We start from the raw sequence: 17,830 nt of genomic DNA on the forward strand, positions 1-17,830 counted from the left end.
CAGGGCAAGCTGAGGCCAAGGCTATAAATATCTCCTCGGACTCGGCAAGAACCCAACGCTCTAGTCGAGGACCCTGGTGCTCTAATCCGCAAATCATCATCATCACCAGCGTTCCCGAGTCTTAACAAGTGAGGCGTTGCCAATACCACAGATACCTTTATTGCTCCTTGCGCTCACATCCCAAGCCCATCTTCCCACTGTCCCATCTTCTACTACCCGAAAACTCAAACTCCCGGCAGCCCACGCGGGGAAAGAACTACAACTCCCAGAGAGCTCTGAGCTCGAGCGGGCTCCCGGGAGTAGAAGCCGAAGAATTTTCAAGGTTCGCGCGCTCGTTTGTTATTGGTTTTCAAGGAGGCGTGGCCACGGGAGGTCCGTGGCGGTGATTGGCCGGCAGTTCCTGCTGCTCAAGATCCCAGAGGAGGCGGCGGAGCCTGCGCAGTTCACGGTGCAGGGCGTCGTCTGTCACAGGACCTGTGAGGCGCAGGCGCGAGCTGCCCAAGGGCAGGATGAGGGGAGGATGGGAAGAGAAGCTTTCGAAGATGTCCCCTAGGAGACCGAAGAAGACGGAGTCAAACTCTGAAAATGGGCCTGGGGCAGCAGTGTTGGGGAGAGGCTGTGTCACGCCCGAAGGAGGGAAAAACTTCAACCCCCAGCAAATCCTGGAGCAGGAGTCACTCAAACATGACTCGCGGGAGTCCCCAAGCATCATGGAGTTGTAGTTTCAGACAAAGAAAGGCCACCGTTGCCTGGGAAACGGGCGAGGCATTGGGCTCTTGGGCCCGTGAGGAAGGCAGGTCTGGGAACTTAGTTTTACGGATTCCTTAGAGTGGAGGGGGCTGGAACCCGAACTCCTGGGTGAGGAGGGTTGGTTGTCCCGGGAAGAGGCTGGGGGCCTGAACCCTGGGGAAGAAAGGAGCTGGGGCGTGAACTCCTGTACCCTGGGGGAGGGGGGAGTTGGGGTCCATCACTTAAGGCTTGAGGGAGGAGAGGGTTAAGGGTCCAGAATCCCGGGTCAGAAGGAGGAAGGCGCTGGGACTGTGGAATCCTGGGTACTGAGAACAAACAAACAAAAAAAAAGCTGACAGCCCCAGTGCCTCTGTCCCCATCTCTCCTCACCTGTGTCCACAGCATCTCGCTCTGCAGTGGGGGGGTCCCAGGCAGGTGGTGGCCCACGGCCAGGACCCAGCTGGTAGTGGCTGAGCAGATGGTGGAGCTGAGCAGGGGTCAGTGTGGGGTGGTCAGTTCGTAGGCTGCTCCATGAAGCCTGGTGGGACGATCAGGTGAGAAATCTATGGTCATTATGGGGCAGCTGAGAAATCCTAAAACGGAAGGCCCTCCATAAAGGGCATGGATGTAGTGGGTAGACAGTGGTGTCTGTGCAATATCTTCCGGACACTGTGAGGCCAGGCTGTCAACCAAAGAGATGGTGGGAAAGGGCGCTTTAAAAAAATGTTAATTGGGGGCGCCTGGGTGGCTCAGGTCTGCCGTCGGCTCAGGTCATGATCCCAGGGTCCTGGGATTGAGCCCCGCATTGGGCTCCCTGCTCAGCAGGGAGTCTGCTTCTCCCTCTTCTCCCTCTCCCACCCCCCCTGCTTGTGTTCCCTCTCGCTGTCTCTCTCTCTAATAAATAAATAAAATCTTTTTTAAAATGTGATTTGCTTCAGCATAAATGAGGATGTAGGAGTTGGTGGGGGGGTGGAAAAGAAACAAAATTGGCCATTAGTTTATTATTGAAGCTGATGATGTGTACCTAGAGCTCCATTACTGCACTGTGGCTATTTTTTGTATCTGAAAATTTCTACACCTGAGATGACATCTGAATCATCCGTGGGGTGAAAACCAGAGACTCTGGACCCAGAATGCCTGGGTTCAAAAATCCCAGCTTGACTACTCATTACTTTCTGGCAAGTCACTGTGCCTCACTTTTTTTTTTTTTTAAGATTTTGTTTTTTTATTTGACAGAGAGAGACACAGCGAGAGAGGGAACACAAGTAGGGGGAGCAGGAGAGGGAGAAGCAGGCTTCCCGCCGAGCAGGGAGCCTGATGCGGGGCTCGATCCCAGCACCCTGGGATCATGACCTGAGCCGAAGGCAGACGCTTAATGACTGAGCCACCCAGGCGCCCCTCACTTTTTTTGTTTTTAAGATTTTATTTATTTATTTGACAGAGAGACAGCTAGAGAGGGAACCCAGGCAGAGGGAGAGGGAGAAGCAGGCTTCCCGCTGAATAGGCAGCCTGATGTGGGGCTCAATCCCAGGACTCCAGGATCATGACCTGAGCTGAAGTCAGACACTTAACAACTGAGCCACCCAGGTGCCCCTGTGCCTCACTTTCTTCATCTGTCAATTGGGTGTGGGTGGGAATAGAACTAACAGGGTAGTTATGAGGATTCAATATGGCTAGATTGTAAAGACTTAGGACACTGCCTGGTGCTTATTAAATGCTCTGTAAAAGTTTGATAAATATAAATAAATGAAATCAAGTAACTTATCCTACCTGATTTTCAGTCTCCTTGTCTGAAAAGAATTGTCAATTAATAACCTATTTCATGAGGCTTAGTCAACATTCAGTGAGAGTGCTAGACCGCATCTGGCATGTTGTTTATGTTCAATGCATGTTCTCACTATCACATTCCTTGGTCTCATAGCAGACTTTCTGAATCAGCATGTCTGAGGGTGGAGGCCTTGGAATCTATTATTAATAAGTCCCATGGGATTCAGATGCAGTTTGGACACTTGTGGCTGACTTCCTTCTAACTGTCAATACATCATCCACAGTGTCAGAGCTGGGACCGGGGATAACATGAAGTCCAAGGGGAGATCCAAGGGTGAGCTGAATACAGAGGATGGCTGAGTGGGGTCGAGGAGTCAGAGGTCAGGGATCAGGAGTCACCTTGAGCAGGGAAGTGCGGGGCACGCAGAGCAGGTTCACAGCTATGGAGAGTTTCCGGAAGAATTCAGTGGCAATGTCACCCAGCCCGGCCCCCTGCAGCCAGTCCAAGACAAGGTCCAAGTTGGTTCGGATTTGGACAGCTCGGGACCATTGATAGAAAGGCCGGCCTTGACCTGTTGGGGGAAAGGTATGACGGGCAATGAGCATGTGGACTCAGCCCTCCTGCCTCCCAGACCCTTCCTATCCTTCAACTTGGGATCTGGAACTTGTTCTCCAGAGTCCCTAAACATGAGACCTGATCCTGGGGCATGCTGTCTGAATTGACATGGGTCTCAGAGGTTCCCATGCTTTCCTCCCTGTCCCTTCCCCAGTCCAACCCTCACCTCGTTCCATCAGCGAGTTGAGAAGGGACGCATTGGAGAAGAAGAACAAATAACCGAAAGTCTGAGACACGAGGTCCGGGTGCAGCTCACACTGGCTGGTCAGTTCCAGGGCTGCCTGGAACACGCCCAGCGTCGGTCTCAAGCCCGGAGGCATGGCCCCCAGCTCTGCTCCAGGCCCTGGCAGCTCTGCCCCAGCTGTGAAAGGGTTACTATCCAGGAGAGCAGGCAGCGTTGAATACAGAGTCTAAGAGGATACAGAGATGCAAACAAGTGATTGGACTACACTCCATGGAAGCTTCAGGGTGACAGAGCTTCTGGGAATTATAGTCCATTGTACCTGCAACACCCTAAAAGTTCTCTGTGAGCAAATCCCTACTTTCCAGATGGGTGTCTAGCATGCATCAGGCCGAGGACACCTCAAGTCTTAAGAAAGCCTCCAGGAGTTTCCTGGGTATTTTACAACCACCTCGGTGCCTCATAGGTCTTGTAGTTCTCAACAGAGACAGAGACAACTCACAGAGGACAAAGGATACTGAACAAAGAGGCCCCCTTCAGTCAAAGAATTATTTATCCAGAGTTCCCGAAGGAAAGAAGAAAGAATGAAGAGTCAGGAAGTGGGAGTGGAGTGGCAGTGAGCCAGTGGAAAGTGAGATCAGGCCAAGGACAGGAAATGAGGTCAGAGCCGAAGAAGAAATAAAGCCACACTTGGCAGGGATGGACAGGAAGCGAAGCCTTGGAGGAATGGGCTTCACCAATCAAGGCTGCTTAAGGAACATAAAGAATCTCCCCAAAGATCCCCTTTGCTGTTACAGATAGGGACTCAGGCCCACGAGAAGCCTGAAAACCTGTGAATTCCAAGCAACCATCTTAAGGTCAAGGGTGGTGGGGCACTGGGGCAGAAAGCACTCCAGGGAGAAGATCTGTGGCTCGGAAAAGGGAGTGAATTCCGAGCTGTAGGAAATGAAGTCAGCAAACACAGGAAGTGAGGTCGGATTCAAGAGGACCTTTCATTTAAATGACAGTGTCCGGCACTATTTGATCCCTATCTATCTATCTACCCACCTATTAAATTTACCAGTGGACTTAGAAAACAGGAGCTTAAAAAAGTGAAAATGGTGATATAACCAGATAGTAAAGTCAGCCTGTCAAGAGGGGGATCGTTGCAGAGACAGGAAGAGAAGCCAGAAAGACAGGAAGTGATGTAGGCTCAAACAGGAAGTGGTACCAGAACAGCAAAGTGCTGCCGTGAATGGGAAGTGATGTCAGAGAAGCAGGGAATCTTACAAGGTCAAATAGGAAGTGACATCGGAGCGATGTGACGTCATTCCAACCGGAAGTGAGATTATGTCAAACAGGAAGTCGGGGGTGAGACCAACCTTGGTGAGGTAGTAGACAGACTGCTGGAAGGTACACATGATGACCTCGTCCAGGAGGGCCATGGCCTCATCACATAATTCCAAGTCATTGCAGAGCTGTGGGTCTGAGGACAGACCTGGGGGTGAGAGAGAGAACCAGAGGCTGACAGGCAGGAGCCCAAGTCCCCAAGTAGCAGGAATGACAGGGGGCTTGGACAGGTCTGGGCTTGGGTCAGAGCTCACCCTCCTGGTCAGCCTCCTTCTCCATCTCCAGCACTTTCTCCTGCACAAAGCTCAGCAGCTCCGTGGTGTTGGCCATCCACAGCATGAGTGGCCTCAGCTCTACAGACACAGCCTCGGGAGTCAAGGGCACCTCGGGGACTCCCTCTGGGTGGCTGGGGAGGGAGAAGAGGACCTGTGTCCTTTGCCCAACCCCCACTGTAGTGTCTAAACCCCGAGATCTGGGTCTAATTGGGGACTGAGACCAATCCTCATTTCACGGCTGGAAAAGTTGAGTGCCAAGAAGAGCAGAAACCTGCACTAAGCCATGAATGGAGTGAATGAATCACCAGCTGCAAATCCCCACCCTGCATCCTTCTAGACCCTTCTCCCCGGAATTTCTCTTACTTCTCTGGCTGACGGTCTCCAATTTCCTTAATCTTTTCCTGTAGAACAGTAAGATCAGAGTCAAGGTGAGGAGGATTGGGGAGAGGCCTATGAGTTATTACCCTGGTGTTTCTAGAAGCACCTTTTTGACAGAGACTCTCCCCACTCAAATGGACTCTAACCCTCAAACTTCAGAATGGTCTCTCCTCTTCTTACCTTTGAAAACACAAGCCCCTATGATTGTGAGTGATCTATCATCCTCAGGTCCGCTCAAATAGTTTCTTCTTACTGCCCCCCCCCAAAAAAAACCCCACTTCCTTAAGCTTCTCTCTAATGAGCCCTAGCTCAGTGGGATGGAACCTTCAACCCCACTCTGGATGATTTCTCCCAGGCACTTCCATCTGTAAGTCGGGCCAATTTGTTCTTCCTCGACTCCAAGAACGGTCTTGCCCACTACTGCTCAAAGCCCCCAGCCCAGTGGGCTGCCGGCCTCACCTCCCACCATGGTCTCTCCTGACTTCTCACCCAACGGGACCTCTCTCCCGATCTCCCGGAATGGTTTCTCCCATGATCCCACAAGAGCAAAGGTGGCGCTTCACTGCCTTCTCTTCTAGCACCGTGGATGAAGCCACAACTCCCAGCATCCCGTGAGACCCCTTGCTTAATAGCCCAAACCCCTCCTGGGGCATCATGATAGAGGTAGTTTCATCCGGCCCAGCTACGGCTGGAAGGCGGAGAGGGTGGGTGGCTGGGGAAAGAACCTGCGGCGCCGACCCGGCTGGACGCGGGTGGGAGGCACTCACCCAGACAGCCTCCTTGATGAGACGGGCCAGGCGGCCCAGCAGGCGCGGCAGGTGGCCCAGCTCCAGTTCCCGGGCTGAATGCTGCACGCACAGCGCCAGCAGCGTGGCGGGCCCGAGCGGCGGCAGGTCGCCAGCGCCCGCAGCCGCAGCGCGCACGATCTCGCCCAGCAGCGCCTCTTCCTCGCGCGGCCGGAAGCGCAGCACCGGCTCGCGGCCATCCAAGTAGGCCGCCAGCGCCTCGCCCCGCTCCTGCAGGCCCCGGCCGCACAGGCGGCAAGAGAAGGCCCAGCCGGGACCCGGCGGGGCGGCCCCAGGGCGGGCGGGCAGCCAGGGCGGCCGCGCCGGCCCCGAGCCTCCAGTGCGGGGGTCCTTGTACAAGAAGAGGAAGTGCTCGCCCAGCCCCAGCAGGTCGCCGGGGTGAAGCTCCGCCTCCCGCAGCAGGAGGCACCCGTTATGCGTGACTGGGGCGCCCCGGGATGGGCGCACCATGGCCGGGGGCTCAGGGCCCGCACGCACGGTGCAGTGTCGCGGCAGGATGTCAGGGGCATTAAGAAAGGTGTCCACATAGGGGGCCGGGGACCCACCACGGGCTGAGGAGTTCCCGCCCCGGCCAAAGACATGCTGCTCCCGCGTCATCACATATACCACGAAGTCCTGGAGGGAAAGGGAAGATACAGGAGAGACACAGCTCCATGAGGAACGGAGGCTTGCAACGAGGACCCTTTTGCCACAACTGACTCTCCCATCAACCACCTCCCTTAGAATGAACACGTCCAAGGAGATCTCCTGGGATGTCAAAGGACTCCGCAATTACCTCCCCCCAAGCATGAATGGACTTCTTTCTCTCTCTCTCTCTCTCTTTTTTTTTTTTTTTTCATGAGTGGACTTCTCAAAGGCACTTCCTGTGAAGGACTGGCCCATAACACTCATCTTGAAGACGGGCTGCTTATAAGGAAACCCCTTTCTTGACAGGGGCTCTAGAATTCCCCTCCCTCAAATTGTTGTTGCTTTCCAGGAAACCTTTCTCCAGTAGACTCTCCCATCTTCTCATCTCCTCTGAATGGACCCTTATAAGGCTATCCCTTCCCACAGTGCAGTCTCCCACAACATCCAGCTCAAGGAATAGGTGCTTCCAAGAACACACCCCCACTACTAAAATGGACTGTCCTGTTATCTTTACCCTCAAAGAATGGAACTTTCCTAGGAAATCTTTCTCTTAGGAACCGTCCCATTTCCCTACCCTTGGCCCCATTTGCCCGACATTCCATCCCCATGATGGAGACTACCAAAGACGTTTGTTTCCCCTTCCAATAATAGCTTCTCTGAATATTTCCAAAACAAGGGATAGATATCTTTAAAGAGATTCCCCCTTTGAACAAAGGTTTCTTCCATTTTCTCCACCCCGTGAGTATGCACTCTGGGGAGACCCCCTTTCTACAAATGGACTCTCATTTTTCCCCACCCCATGCTGCACTCACTTCCAAGGAGACCTAATACTACAGCGGACTCACCTACTACCCTCATTCCCATGATAGAGGATTCCAAAGATACTCTCCTTTCCATCAATGGATGCTTTCAATATTCCCATCCCAACAAAGAAAATCTCCATGGAGATCTCCATATAGTAGCTCTTCTAGCAACCCCACCTTATAAATAAATGTTTTCAGGGAGACCCTCTTCTTATAATGGAGTGTCCCATTTCATCCACCAAATGAAGAGGTGCATTCCAGAAGACCCCTTCCTAAATGACTTTTCCATCTCCATCCTATAAAAATGGAAGAGCTCAGTCTGATCCCCTTCCTAAAATACACTCTCTGTTCTCTACTCATGTCTGAGAGAATAGTCATCCGGATATTCATAAATCCCCTTCCTACACTGAACTCTCCTATTACCTATACCCCATGGATGGACAATGGATTTGTTCATCTGCCTCTAGAAAATGGAACTTTCCAGTCTGACCACTTTCTGAAGGTCGAATCTCCTGTTTTCTATCCCTGTTTGAAGCAATGGAATGGTCCAAAATACATGAACCCCTTTTCTAAAACTGCTTAACCCAAGAAGGGATGCTTCCACAGTGCCCACAATGAACCCTCTCGAGTTATAGCCACTTGTGAATACATGAGTGCAGATAAATTCCTCTCTATAAGAGATTCACCTCTTATTCCTGATCCCAAGGAAGGACTTCCAATGAAGCCTCTTCCTTAAAAAGGAATTTCCCCATGAACCTCACTCAAAAGAATGGATGCTTCCAATGTTTCCCCCTCTTCCCAGAACAGACTCCACCATACTCCCAGAACAGATCCTTCCAATTTGACTACCTTCCCAAAATAGACCCTCCTATTCTCCAACCTTGTCTCGAGAAATGGGCTGTTATAATATATGCAAACTCCTCCCTATAATGAACTTGCCCCATCCCCTTGCCCCGACAAGGAGGAATAAATTCTTCCAAGCAAGCCCTTCTCTAAATAGTCTTCCTCTCTCACTCATATTCAAAGTCAGGCCACCTAACCCAATTGGATCACTCTCTATGACCATGAAAATGGGACTATTCACTAAGTTCCACCAGTGGGCTTTCCCATTGATTCCCGAAAGTACCTGTTGAACTTGGCTGTACCACTGTTACCCAAAGTTGTACAACATCATAAAAATGATTCCCCCAATCATCACATGCACAAAAATTAGTATTTCCAATAATTCATTATGTTTCGATTAATGAAATAATTTCCTGCTAATCCACTAATAATTTTCTCCTAACTCCTAATCCTTTCTCCCCCTCTGCTCCCTAACACTCAAGCAAGTTCTATAGTCATCCAAATATATAAAATAGAAGTTATCAGTATCACCTACCCCCATCAACAATAGTCAGATCGCTCCAGTGTAAACCAGAACCTTTAAAGAATGGATTAGTCCACTCCTTCCAAGAAAATACAGGCTTACCCAGAACAAGATCCCATGCATCCATCAAATTATCTTCTACCCAAACAAGATAGACACTTCCATTACTCCTCATCAAGAAATAGACCCTTACAAGGAGATCCCTTTTGTACAATAGGCTCTCAACTTCCCCCCCTTGACAAAGACAGTGCTTTCCCCCCAGTTTTGCATGAAATGAACCATTCCCTACTTGTTCTTCCAGCGAGATCTCAGCCATCAACTTTCCATCACTACCACCTCCCCACGCAACCCTCCATCCCCCATCTCTGACAATGACATCTCCAACCCTGGAACCTTGCTGGGACATACCTGAGACTACCACGACCCAAGGAATTCTGGGAGTTGTAATTTTGTCTCCCTGCCACCGAAGGGTGGAGCATAGGTCTCTTCCAGTAGGACGGACTGCGCGTACCTGGGCGTCCTGGTAGCCCTGGAGCAGCAGGAAGTAGGGACGGTTGCTGGGGGCCTGGATGAGGCATTGGGTCAACTGATCGAAGTCGCCAGGGTCCGCTGGTCCGATCTGGACGTCTGCTGCCCCCGGGGCCATGCTAAGTGCCTGCTGCCGGCGCTCCTGCTGCCGCCGCCGCCGGCCCTGCAGGCTGAGCTCCGACACGCTGCGCCGCAGGGACAGATTTTCCGAGCGCTCTTTGCCCCCGGACCCAGCCGGGGGCCCTGACCCCGACCCCGGGCCGGGACTGGCCAGCGCCGCCCCGCCGGACGCCGCCCGGGTGCGGTTCTTCTGTGGCCGCCACGAGGGGGCGCCCGTGCCTGCGGAGAGATAAGGAGTCATGGATGAGGCAGAGACTCGAAAGAGAGGCAGGCTCCGAGAGCTGGAGATTATAAAGAGACAAAGAATTGACTGCAGAGAAGTGAGGCGGCTTCCCACATTTAGGTTTTTGCATATGCTGTTCCCTGTGCCTGGAACATACTTTCTGCCTGACTACTACCCACCTTGCAGTCTTCAGCTCAGAAATTCATTCTTTTAACTGTTTTTGGGGGGACATCTACGGCTGCACCATACTCGGGGCTTTGTCTGGACCCAGCAGAGCCCTGGTACATAGTGGGGGATTAGTGGAAATGAGCCCAAGGAATGAACTGATGGGTTTCTCACTAGGCTGTAAAATCTAGGGGGGGGGGATCCTCACCTGTCATGTGCTCACTGTACTCCCCCACGGCCCTAAATAATGTGTGGCCCACAGTAGGTGCTCAACGAATGCTTTTTTTTGCGGGGGGAAGACAGCGATGGTTATAATTGCCATTCTTTATTAGGCAACTACTATGTGCCAAGTCTCGTGCTAAAGCCCTGTTATACATGATCTCACTTCACCTTCACCTAGGGTTTTGCTCAGTTTAACTGGCAAAAGACAGACTGGAATCCAAGCCAGAGTTCAAAGCTCATGAGTTTAACTACTACACCACTCTATTTCCCAAAGGGAGACTCAGAAACAGAAAAGCATTCGAAAGCTCCCTGAGCGGCCCGTGGCCCTGAGCCAGGCCCCATCCCTGCCAGGCCCTGCTCCACACGCACTATTCCACCAAGGGCATCACCTCCTGCTCCAGGCCCGGCCTTCTCCAAGACCAGTCCGGCATGTAAGCACGACCTTCCTCGGCCTCTACAAATACTCTTCCTCTTCATTTCCCTTGAGCCACCCTCAAGTCTCCCATTCACACTCTGCGGCCAACCTAGGCCTAGGGCCACCTGCTCCAAGACCAGCTCCCCTGAGGCTCCGCCCATCCTTAGGCCCCGATCAGGCAGACCATTTTTTCACTTTCCACGTCCCTTCCCCTTACACGCTTAATCTACATAGGCCCGGTCCCTCACGAACCCCTTCAACCTATTGCTCGGAGAGGCCTCCTGCTACAGGGGCCAGCGGCACCGCTCCACACCTCTGGCTCCGGGTTACTCTCTTCCGCAGGCCCCGCCCCAGCATCCCAGGCCCCGCCCATCGGCTCCGCAAAAACCTCCGGCCTGGCCCGTCTTGCCAAGCCGGGTCCTGCCCCAGCCCCGCTCTCCACTAGACACGGTGCTCTAGGTCCCTCCCAGTCCCCATCTCCCCCGCGCCCCCGCCCCCGCCTCCAGCCCGCCACCGGTCCCTTCAGCCCCGCCCCGATCCGGCCCCGCCCCGCCCCGCGGGCCCCGCCCCCGCCCGCAAAGCCCCGCCCCCGCGCCCGCCGGCCCCCTCACCGTCGCTGTCCGCCGCCCCGAAGGCCTCCTGCTCCAGGCGGCGCGCCTCCTCGCGGCCGCGCAGCTCGAAACGCCGCGCCCAGCCGGGCCGCGCTCGCCACAGCTCCTGCACCAGCAGCGGCCGCTCCGAGTCGCCCAGCACGCGCAGGTGCTCCGCCCGCCACTCGCCGCTGCCCACGCCGCCCGCCGCCGGCCGGCCCAGCGCGTCGCACAGCGCGAAGGCGTCCACGCAGCTGCTCTCGCCCGGGCTGCCGCCGGGGCTGCCCGCCAGCCCGTAGCGCTCCAGCGCCTCGGCCACCAGCTCGCGTGCCGTGGAGCGCGCAGTGGCCAGCACGCTCTTGTAGTTGGCGCCCGACGCCAGCCCGGCGCCGAAGATCTTGAGGACCCCCGGGGGCGCCGTGGCGCGCGTGACCAGCGGGGGCTCGGGGGCCACGCCCGCCGCCAGCTCCGGCAGCTTCTTCTCGCTGGCCCAGCGCTGGGCGCCCCCCGGAGTCCCGGGGCCTCCCGCGCCGCCGGACCCCGTGGCCCCGGTCCCCGAGCCCCGAAAGAGCTGGGAGATGCGCTTGGCGCGACTCCCCGAGGCTCCCCCGGCCGCCTTGACCGCGCCCACTCGCCGCAACTCCACGTGCGGCGGCGGCGGGGGCAGCGGCTCGCTACTGCGACTCCCCGTGTCCGAAGAAGACGACCTGGGAGCCCGCCAGGGAGTGGAGAGGCGGGAGAAAGACCCAGAAAGACAGGAAGAGAGGGGAGTCGATGGTAGAGAAGGAAGGAGGTGGGAAAGACCCAGATGGAGGGGACAGAGACCCAGGGAGGCAGAGATCAGGGACAGACACCCAGGGAGCGACAGAGACCCATTGAGAGGGCACAGAGAACCAGAGAGAAAGGGCAACAAAAACCAGGAGAAAGAGAGGGATGGAGGCCCAGAGAAAGAGGGGGACGGGAGACAGACCCACAGAAGGGAGAGAAATGCGGGGGCGGTGGGGGGGGGGGACGACGACAGAGATGGAGTAGGGCAGAGGCCAGAGGCAAAGAGAGAGAGAGAAATACATAAATAAAGGCGAGTCCCCCAGTAGGAAATTCCAAGAAGTAAGCAGGGAGCGGAGGAAGGAAGGTGAATCAAACCCCTGCCCCCGTGTCCCCATCCCGGTGTCCATCCAGCCTAACCCCATCTCCAGACCCAGCACTCCCCACACTGGGCCCGAGAGCACTGTGGCCCACTGTCTCCTCCTGCCTGTTAGCTCACTTGCCCATTCAGGACAGGAACTGGAAGCCAATCCTTGGGGCCCCTGGCATTACCCCGCGCAGAGACTGGGCCATAAACAGGGACAAATGGGAAGCAGTTGGGGCAGGGGCGGGAGTCTCAAGGGGGTGAGCACTCACTTAACAGAGGCAGCGCTGGGCCAGCGCCGCCCCAGCTTGGCCAGCTGCTTCCTGGGAGAATTGATCCACAGGCCCACGGGGAGATGGAGCTTCCCGAAGCGGGGGCTTCCGCCCTCCTTCCGTTCACCAGATAGCATGGCCCTAAGGAAGGGTGGGTAAGACCCCAACACCTGAGGCCCTGAGTGGCGGGGTTGGGATGGAGGGGGACTCCTCAGTCAGAGAGGGGGCTGGGGCTCAGACTTCTGAGTCCGAGTGGAGGAGAAGGATGGGAGCCTAGACTCCTGGGTGCTGGGATGGGAGGTGGCTGGGACTGGCTCCTGGGTCTGAAGGAGGAGGGGTCTGGACTTCTGGGTCCCTGGTTCTTACCCTGCTTCAGGTCCCAGCAGCACCCCGGGGCCCTGGCTCCGTTGGCCCTGGTTGGTTCCTGACCCCGCTGCTCCTGTTCAGCCTTTGCCTCTGCCCCAGCTCCCAGCACTGGGTGGGGGACAGGAAAAGGCGAGAGGAAACCCGGCAGGAAGAGCGGGGAGGGGGCGTCCTGTGAGGGGACTGGGCCTGGGGGAGGAGATCTGGGGAGGGCTGGCCTTTCCCCGCTCCTTGATTCTGGAATTATATCTCAGCCGGTTGGGCCCTTCCAGGACTTCGGAGCCAGCTTCCCGGCCCCTCCTGCCAGACCTCTCCTCTGGGGAAACCAAAAATTAGGATCAGAGCAGAGGAATGAGTCAGATATTTATTTAGACAACCAGATAAATCTTTATTTCGGCCTTGATGGTGTGGCTTTTTCCTCTGGAACCTGGGGCTGCTTGGCAGGCTCCTTCTTGGTGTCGAAACAGGACTTGATGGAATTGATCACCTTCTCAGGTCGAAAGCAAAGTATCCTGGGGGGAGGGTGGGGTGCAAATAGGGGAACCCGATTAGGTCCTAACTGAGTGAGGGACACCCCTCCCAGCCTCCCTATATTTTATCTAATTCTAGCAGTGACCCAAGCTTAGTCCACCTAGGTAAGGCCCACCCTATTTTCTAAGCCCCATCCCCAACGGAAGTACAGCTCTCAGTATTTCCCTAGCTCCCAGACCCCCTCCTGCGTTAGGAAGTTGGAAATCCCGCCCCTTGCTCCAAGCCCTGCCTTCTTCAGTGGGCGGCTCACGCGGTCGTAAAGCCGATTATCAGCACCACAAAGCCCCAGATCAGCAGTCCTATCAGACGGCCTCTCAGCAAGTTCTCAGACTTCGGACACTGCGTCGGCGTCGGCTGGATGGTTAAATCCCCCTGACCTGGGGCCTGCCCACCCTGGCTGACGTTTGACGGTAGCTCTTCAGAGATCCTTCCGGGCAACACTGATAGAAGAGAGGGAAGGAGCAGTCCTGGGAGGGCATGAAGGTCCCGCACTGGCCAAGGCAAGCCCGCTCTACTCCAGCCCGCCCCGAGGAGAGAATCGCGCCCCTAAGTGCGTGAAGCCCTGCCACTGTGGCGGGAGGGCCACACCCAGGGCACGAAGCCACACCCTCGTGGCCTGAAACCACACCCCAACAGAAAGTTAAGCCCCGCAGACCACGCCCCTGGAGCTGACTGCTTCCACCCCCAGGACCCTGAGTCCCACATTACTGTCAAGTCCCCAGCACTAACCTTTGACTTGATAAAAGATGATCGTGGCTGGGATGGATCGCACGCTGTCCAAACTGCAGCGGTAGACCCCTGCATCCTCTGCAGTCACCGCGGTCTTGATCAGGGTGGAATTTTTCCCCTTGGACAGCAAGGTCTCAGAATCTTTCCCCCAAACCTAGACCCAAGCTCAAGGGGTCACAGAGGCCTGGGGAATTCAGGGTTTGGGGTTGTACAGGGGTGAGATCATCACGGGCCTCATGGTGGGGGACACGGGAGTCCAGGGTGTACTGGTCAAGACATGGGGTCCCCGGGGATCAGTAGAAGCCAAACCTGGTAGGTCATGGGTCATAGGGATTGTGGGTGCAAACCTGTGGATACAGGGATCAGGGGGCTCACACAAGCCTGATGGACTTGGGGTTCAAGGGTTACAGGACTTAGAGGGCCCCACCCTGAAAAAGCTGTAATCGGTCAGGCCTTGAGAGAGTCGATGCCAGTTGAGCTCACAGTTCAGGATCAAGTCTTCCATTTCATGGACTATGACTAGGCGCACTGGGGAGAGGGGATTACGGTGAAGTTCGGGCCCTTCCTCAACTCCCTCCCACTTGGTCTCGGTCCTGCCTTTTCTCGCCTGCCGGCTCCAGGCTCCGCCCCCTCTAGATTCAGTCTCTCCCCTGGCTCCCCCCCTTTCGCGCCGACCCCCCTCCTGCTGGCCCCAGCTCTCTCACCCCCGCAATCAGGGCTCTTTCGACAAGTGTGAACCTGCTTCTGGCAGGTATTGCACCAGATCAGACTCTGCAACATCATACCTGAAGGGGCAGGATCAACGCTGTATTCGCCCTGAGAGGCGAGGCTAAAAGGGGAGGGCAGGGTCAAGGGCTGGGGCGGGGTCAGGGGCCCAATCCCTAGGAGGTCAGCCCAAGGGACGGGGGTAGAAGGCAGCCCCGCAGGAAGAGGGATGGAACCAGGCTCGGTAAAGAGTGCAAATAGAATATGATGCGCTCCCCAGTAAGTGCGCAGTGCAGAAGGAATGTGGAACCTCTCAGACGTGGAGAATGAAGAAACATCGAGACCCAAAGGGGGAGGAGAACGGCTGGGTATTAACGGGGCGACCATGAGGGATAGAGGACCAGCTCCCATAATCCGCACTCACCACATTTGTTGGGACAAAAAGCTGCGTCAGAAGAAAGAAAGAAAAAAAATGATTATCATATTTCTAAGTTAAAGGAGATGAGAGAGGGCAAGGGAATAGGTTGGGGTTTGGGCTCTTGGGTTTGAGGGAGGAAGAACCCAGGTGCCTGGATCCCTGGGTCCAAGGGAGGGCGGAGCTGGGAGAGCTGAGGGGCTGGACCTGGAGAAGCAGGGGGCTGGGGTGAGGGACTCTGGGACTGTTGAAGAAAGGGGCTGTGGTCCCTGACGGACTCCCATCTTCCCTCACCCTCTTTTTGGAACTGAGCTGCAAAGCGGGCAAACATATCCTTTTGCAGGTGCAACATCCAGTACATCTCCTTCACGAAAAGTTCACCTGGGGAGGAGCAGGGTGACACACAGTGCTTCCCCTCTCCCTCACTCATCCCAGGAGTGAGGTACAGGAAGTCTGCTTCTGTCGGAAGAGCCTGACATTCCACTTTGGGGTCTTCTCCGGGAGGGACAATGAAATTGACCACTTAACATAATGCTGGCCACTGAGCTAAGGGACAGCTGGGACTGTTTGGATCTTCATTTTAGAAGCGACAAAGCTGCGAAATCCCTCACTCAAGGCCACACGGTTAGGAGATGACAGAGCCGGAATCTGAACCTAGGCAGTTTGGCTCCAGAGCCACTACCAGACCAGTTGTCACCAACTATCACTTCTCCGGAAGATTCTGGAGCCCCTCCGCTGGCCCCTCTGTGCATTTACCTTTTACATTACTGTCTGTGATACGTCTCAAATCCTTCAGAAAACTCCAGGATGCCTTTTCCAGTGTGGGCTTATCTGGAGGGGTGGGAGGTGGGGATGCAGGGAGGGAGAGATAGAACTCCAGATTCCAAGCCTCACCGCCTCATTGGCTCGCCTATTCTTAGAAACTACAATACCCATGAGGCTACTGGGCAAGGATAGGCCTGGTAAAGGGATTGTCCGCCCTTGCCTTCTGGGAGTTGTAGTTGTTTTGGGGTTTTTTTGTTTTTTTTTTTTTTTACACAAACTTGCAGGCTAAGCGATGGGGAACACAGTATTTACTAGCCTTGGGTAAGGCCCAGAATCTGCATTCCAGCCTTCTACATTCCCGAACCCAGTAAACTCTGCCTCCATCCCTGCCCTCCCTGCCTCCGCCCCCAGCAATCCTAGCCACAGACCCCTCCTTTCCCAGGACTCAGGATTTCCACACTCTTCCCTGCCCTCACCGATAACCCCCATATAGGAATCCTCTTCAATTGGCAGGTCCTTGAAATCCATCACGGCTTGTTTTACCCTTTGCATAAAGCTTCGGTGACGATCGGCCGCCAGGCGGCCGGGCAGGTAATCCGTCTCCAAGGATTTTAGCGCCTCCACGACCTTTGCTGCACATAGGATACAGCCCCGGGCAGGAAGCAGGCAGCCGGCCAGCGCCGCCACCAGGAGGGGAAGTTGCGGACCCATTGCGGCCAGAGCGCTCAGTCCGCGCAGGGGGAGGGGGAGGGGGAAGGGGAAGGGTCCTTTCGCCCCAAACGTTCACGCTAAGTGGAGAGAAACCCTTCCCCGAGACTAAGCCCCCCAATTTGCAGGGCGCACACTTCTCGGTTAGGAAACCGAGGTGACGGAGACCCGATGCGCCCTCAACAGCCGCTGCCCGACCTTGACCTTGAATGTTGTACCCTCAAACACTAGGGTCCGCTGAAGAGCCGAATCCAGGCTGAGGGCTTTTAGAGAGGAGGAGCAGGCCACGTCCTTCACTCTGCTATTTTCCCATGACTAAAATTAAGGGTTTTGTTGGGGGTGAGGGTGAGGTCGGTCGCGTGATATGGAGAGCTTTCTGACTGGAGTCGCAGTCACCGTTCGCCCCGGTCTAGGAGGAATTCCCACAGCTTCCCCCTTCTAGCTTCCCACGTGGGGCCCCAACTCCCCAAAAGATACTCCCTGGGAGTTTTCTCGGCCCCGCCCACAAGCCCAACGCTGAGTCTGATAGGACCGCAACAAAGGGAGACTCCGCCTATCGTTCCATGATATCACAAGAGGTGGGCGTCCTTTCAGACTAGAATTTTCCCAGCGTCTACCGAGAGGAAAGTTATCTTGTCCCTTCCGACTTCTAAAGCCAAGGAAAGGGCTTCTGGGCTTCAGCTTCCTCCCGTCCCCGGATCCAGGCTTCCGGCTAGGTGCACGTGGCCTTTTGGAAACTTGGGGAGTCGAGCCACGAAGATGAGGGAAGTGGCCCTTTCTAGCCCTAGGACTACGACTCCCAGGAGGCCCTGGGCCTCTCCCTGGCCAGCCAGATGGCTATATGGGAAATGTAGTTCCAGAGTTACACACTTTGCTCACTCCCTCCTCCACCTTCTCTCCCTAGCCCAAGGGGCTTGATGCCAAGGTTCCAGAAGAAAGAGGCCTAGAGCCAATAGTGAGAAACTGGGGCTCTACAGGTCCTGGAAGGTCTCTCCTCTTCTGCATCATTGAAACAGGCCACCAGAAAAACAGGCAGCACTACTCACCCAACTCTGAGAACAAGAGGCTACCAG

General features: G+C 55.4%; 2 protein-coding genes across 3 annotated transcripts; both read right to left on the minus strand.

Moving 5' to 3' along the window:
• Positions 1-136: 136 nt before the first annotated feature.
• Positions 137-13,060, minus strand: RASIP1 (Ras interacting protein 1). 2 transcript variants are annotated; one of them, XM_045891878.3, is made up of 12 exons: positions 12,908-13,060; positions 12,542-12,682; positions 11,162-11,847; positions 9,389-9,744; positions 6,043-6,696; positions 5,261-5,298; positions 4,877-5,028; positions 4,655-4,758; positions 3,279-3,522; positions 2,896-3,068; positions 1,120-1,267; positions 137-549 (listed from the first exon to the last, which is right to left on the minus strand). In XM_045891878.3, the coding sequence occupies exons 2-12, from the start codon at positions 12,676-12,678 to the stop codon at positions 350-352; spliced, it is 2,892 nt and encodes a 963-aa protein (XP_045747834.1). In that variant the 5' UTR covers positions 12,679-12,682; positions 12,908-13,060; the 3' UTR covers positions 137-349. The 2 variants fall into 2 exon arrangements, with proteins under 2 accessions (XP_045747834.1, XP_064436806.1); XM_064580736.1 differs by having other exon boundaries at positions 4,655-4,770.
• Positions 13,061-13,259: 199 nt separating this feature from the next.
• On the minus strand, positions 13,260-17,817 carry IZUMO1 (izumo sperm-oocyte fusion 1). Its single transcript, XM_064580763.1, has 9 exons — positions 16,526-17,817; positions 16,041-16,115; positions 15,579-15,665; positions 15,294-15,314; positions 14,869-14,949; positions 14,592-14,692; positions 14,165-14,318; positions 13,686-13,875; positions 13,260-13,416 (listed from the first exon to the last, which is right to left on the minus strand). The coding sequence occupies exons 1-9, from the start codon at positions 16,758-16,760 to the stop codon at positions 13,293-13,295; spliced, it is 1,068 nt and encodes a 355-aa protein (XP_064436833.1). The 5' UTR covers positions 16,761-17,817; the 3' UTR covers positions 13,260-13,292.
• Positions 17,818-17,830: the final 13 nt, after the last annotated feature.

Source organism: Mirounga angustirostris, unplaced genomic scaffold (genome assembly GCF_029215605.1).
Source record: "Mirounga angustirostris isolate CCGP_5_RB_7025 unplaced genomic scaffold, mMirAng1.0.hap1 SCAF_16, whole genome shotgun sequence".
NCBI lineage: Eukaryota > Metazoa > Chordata > Mammalia > Carnivora > Phocidae > Mirounga > Mirounga angustirostris.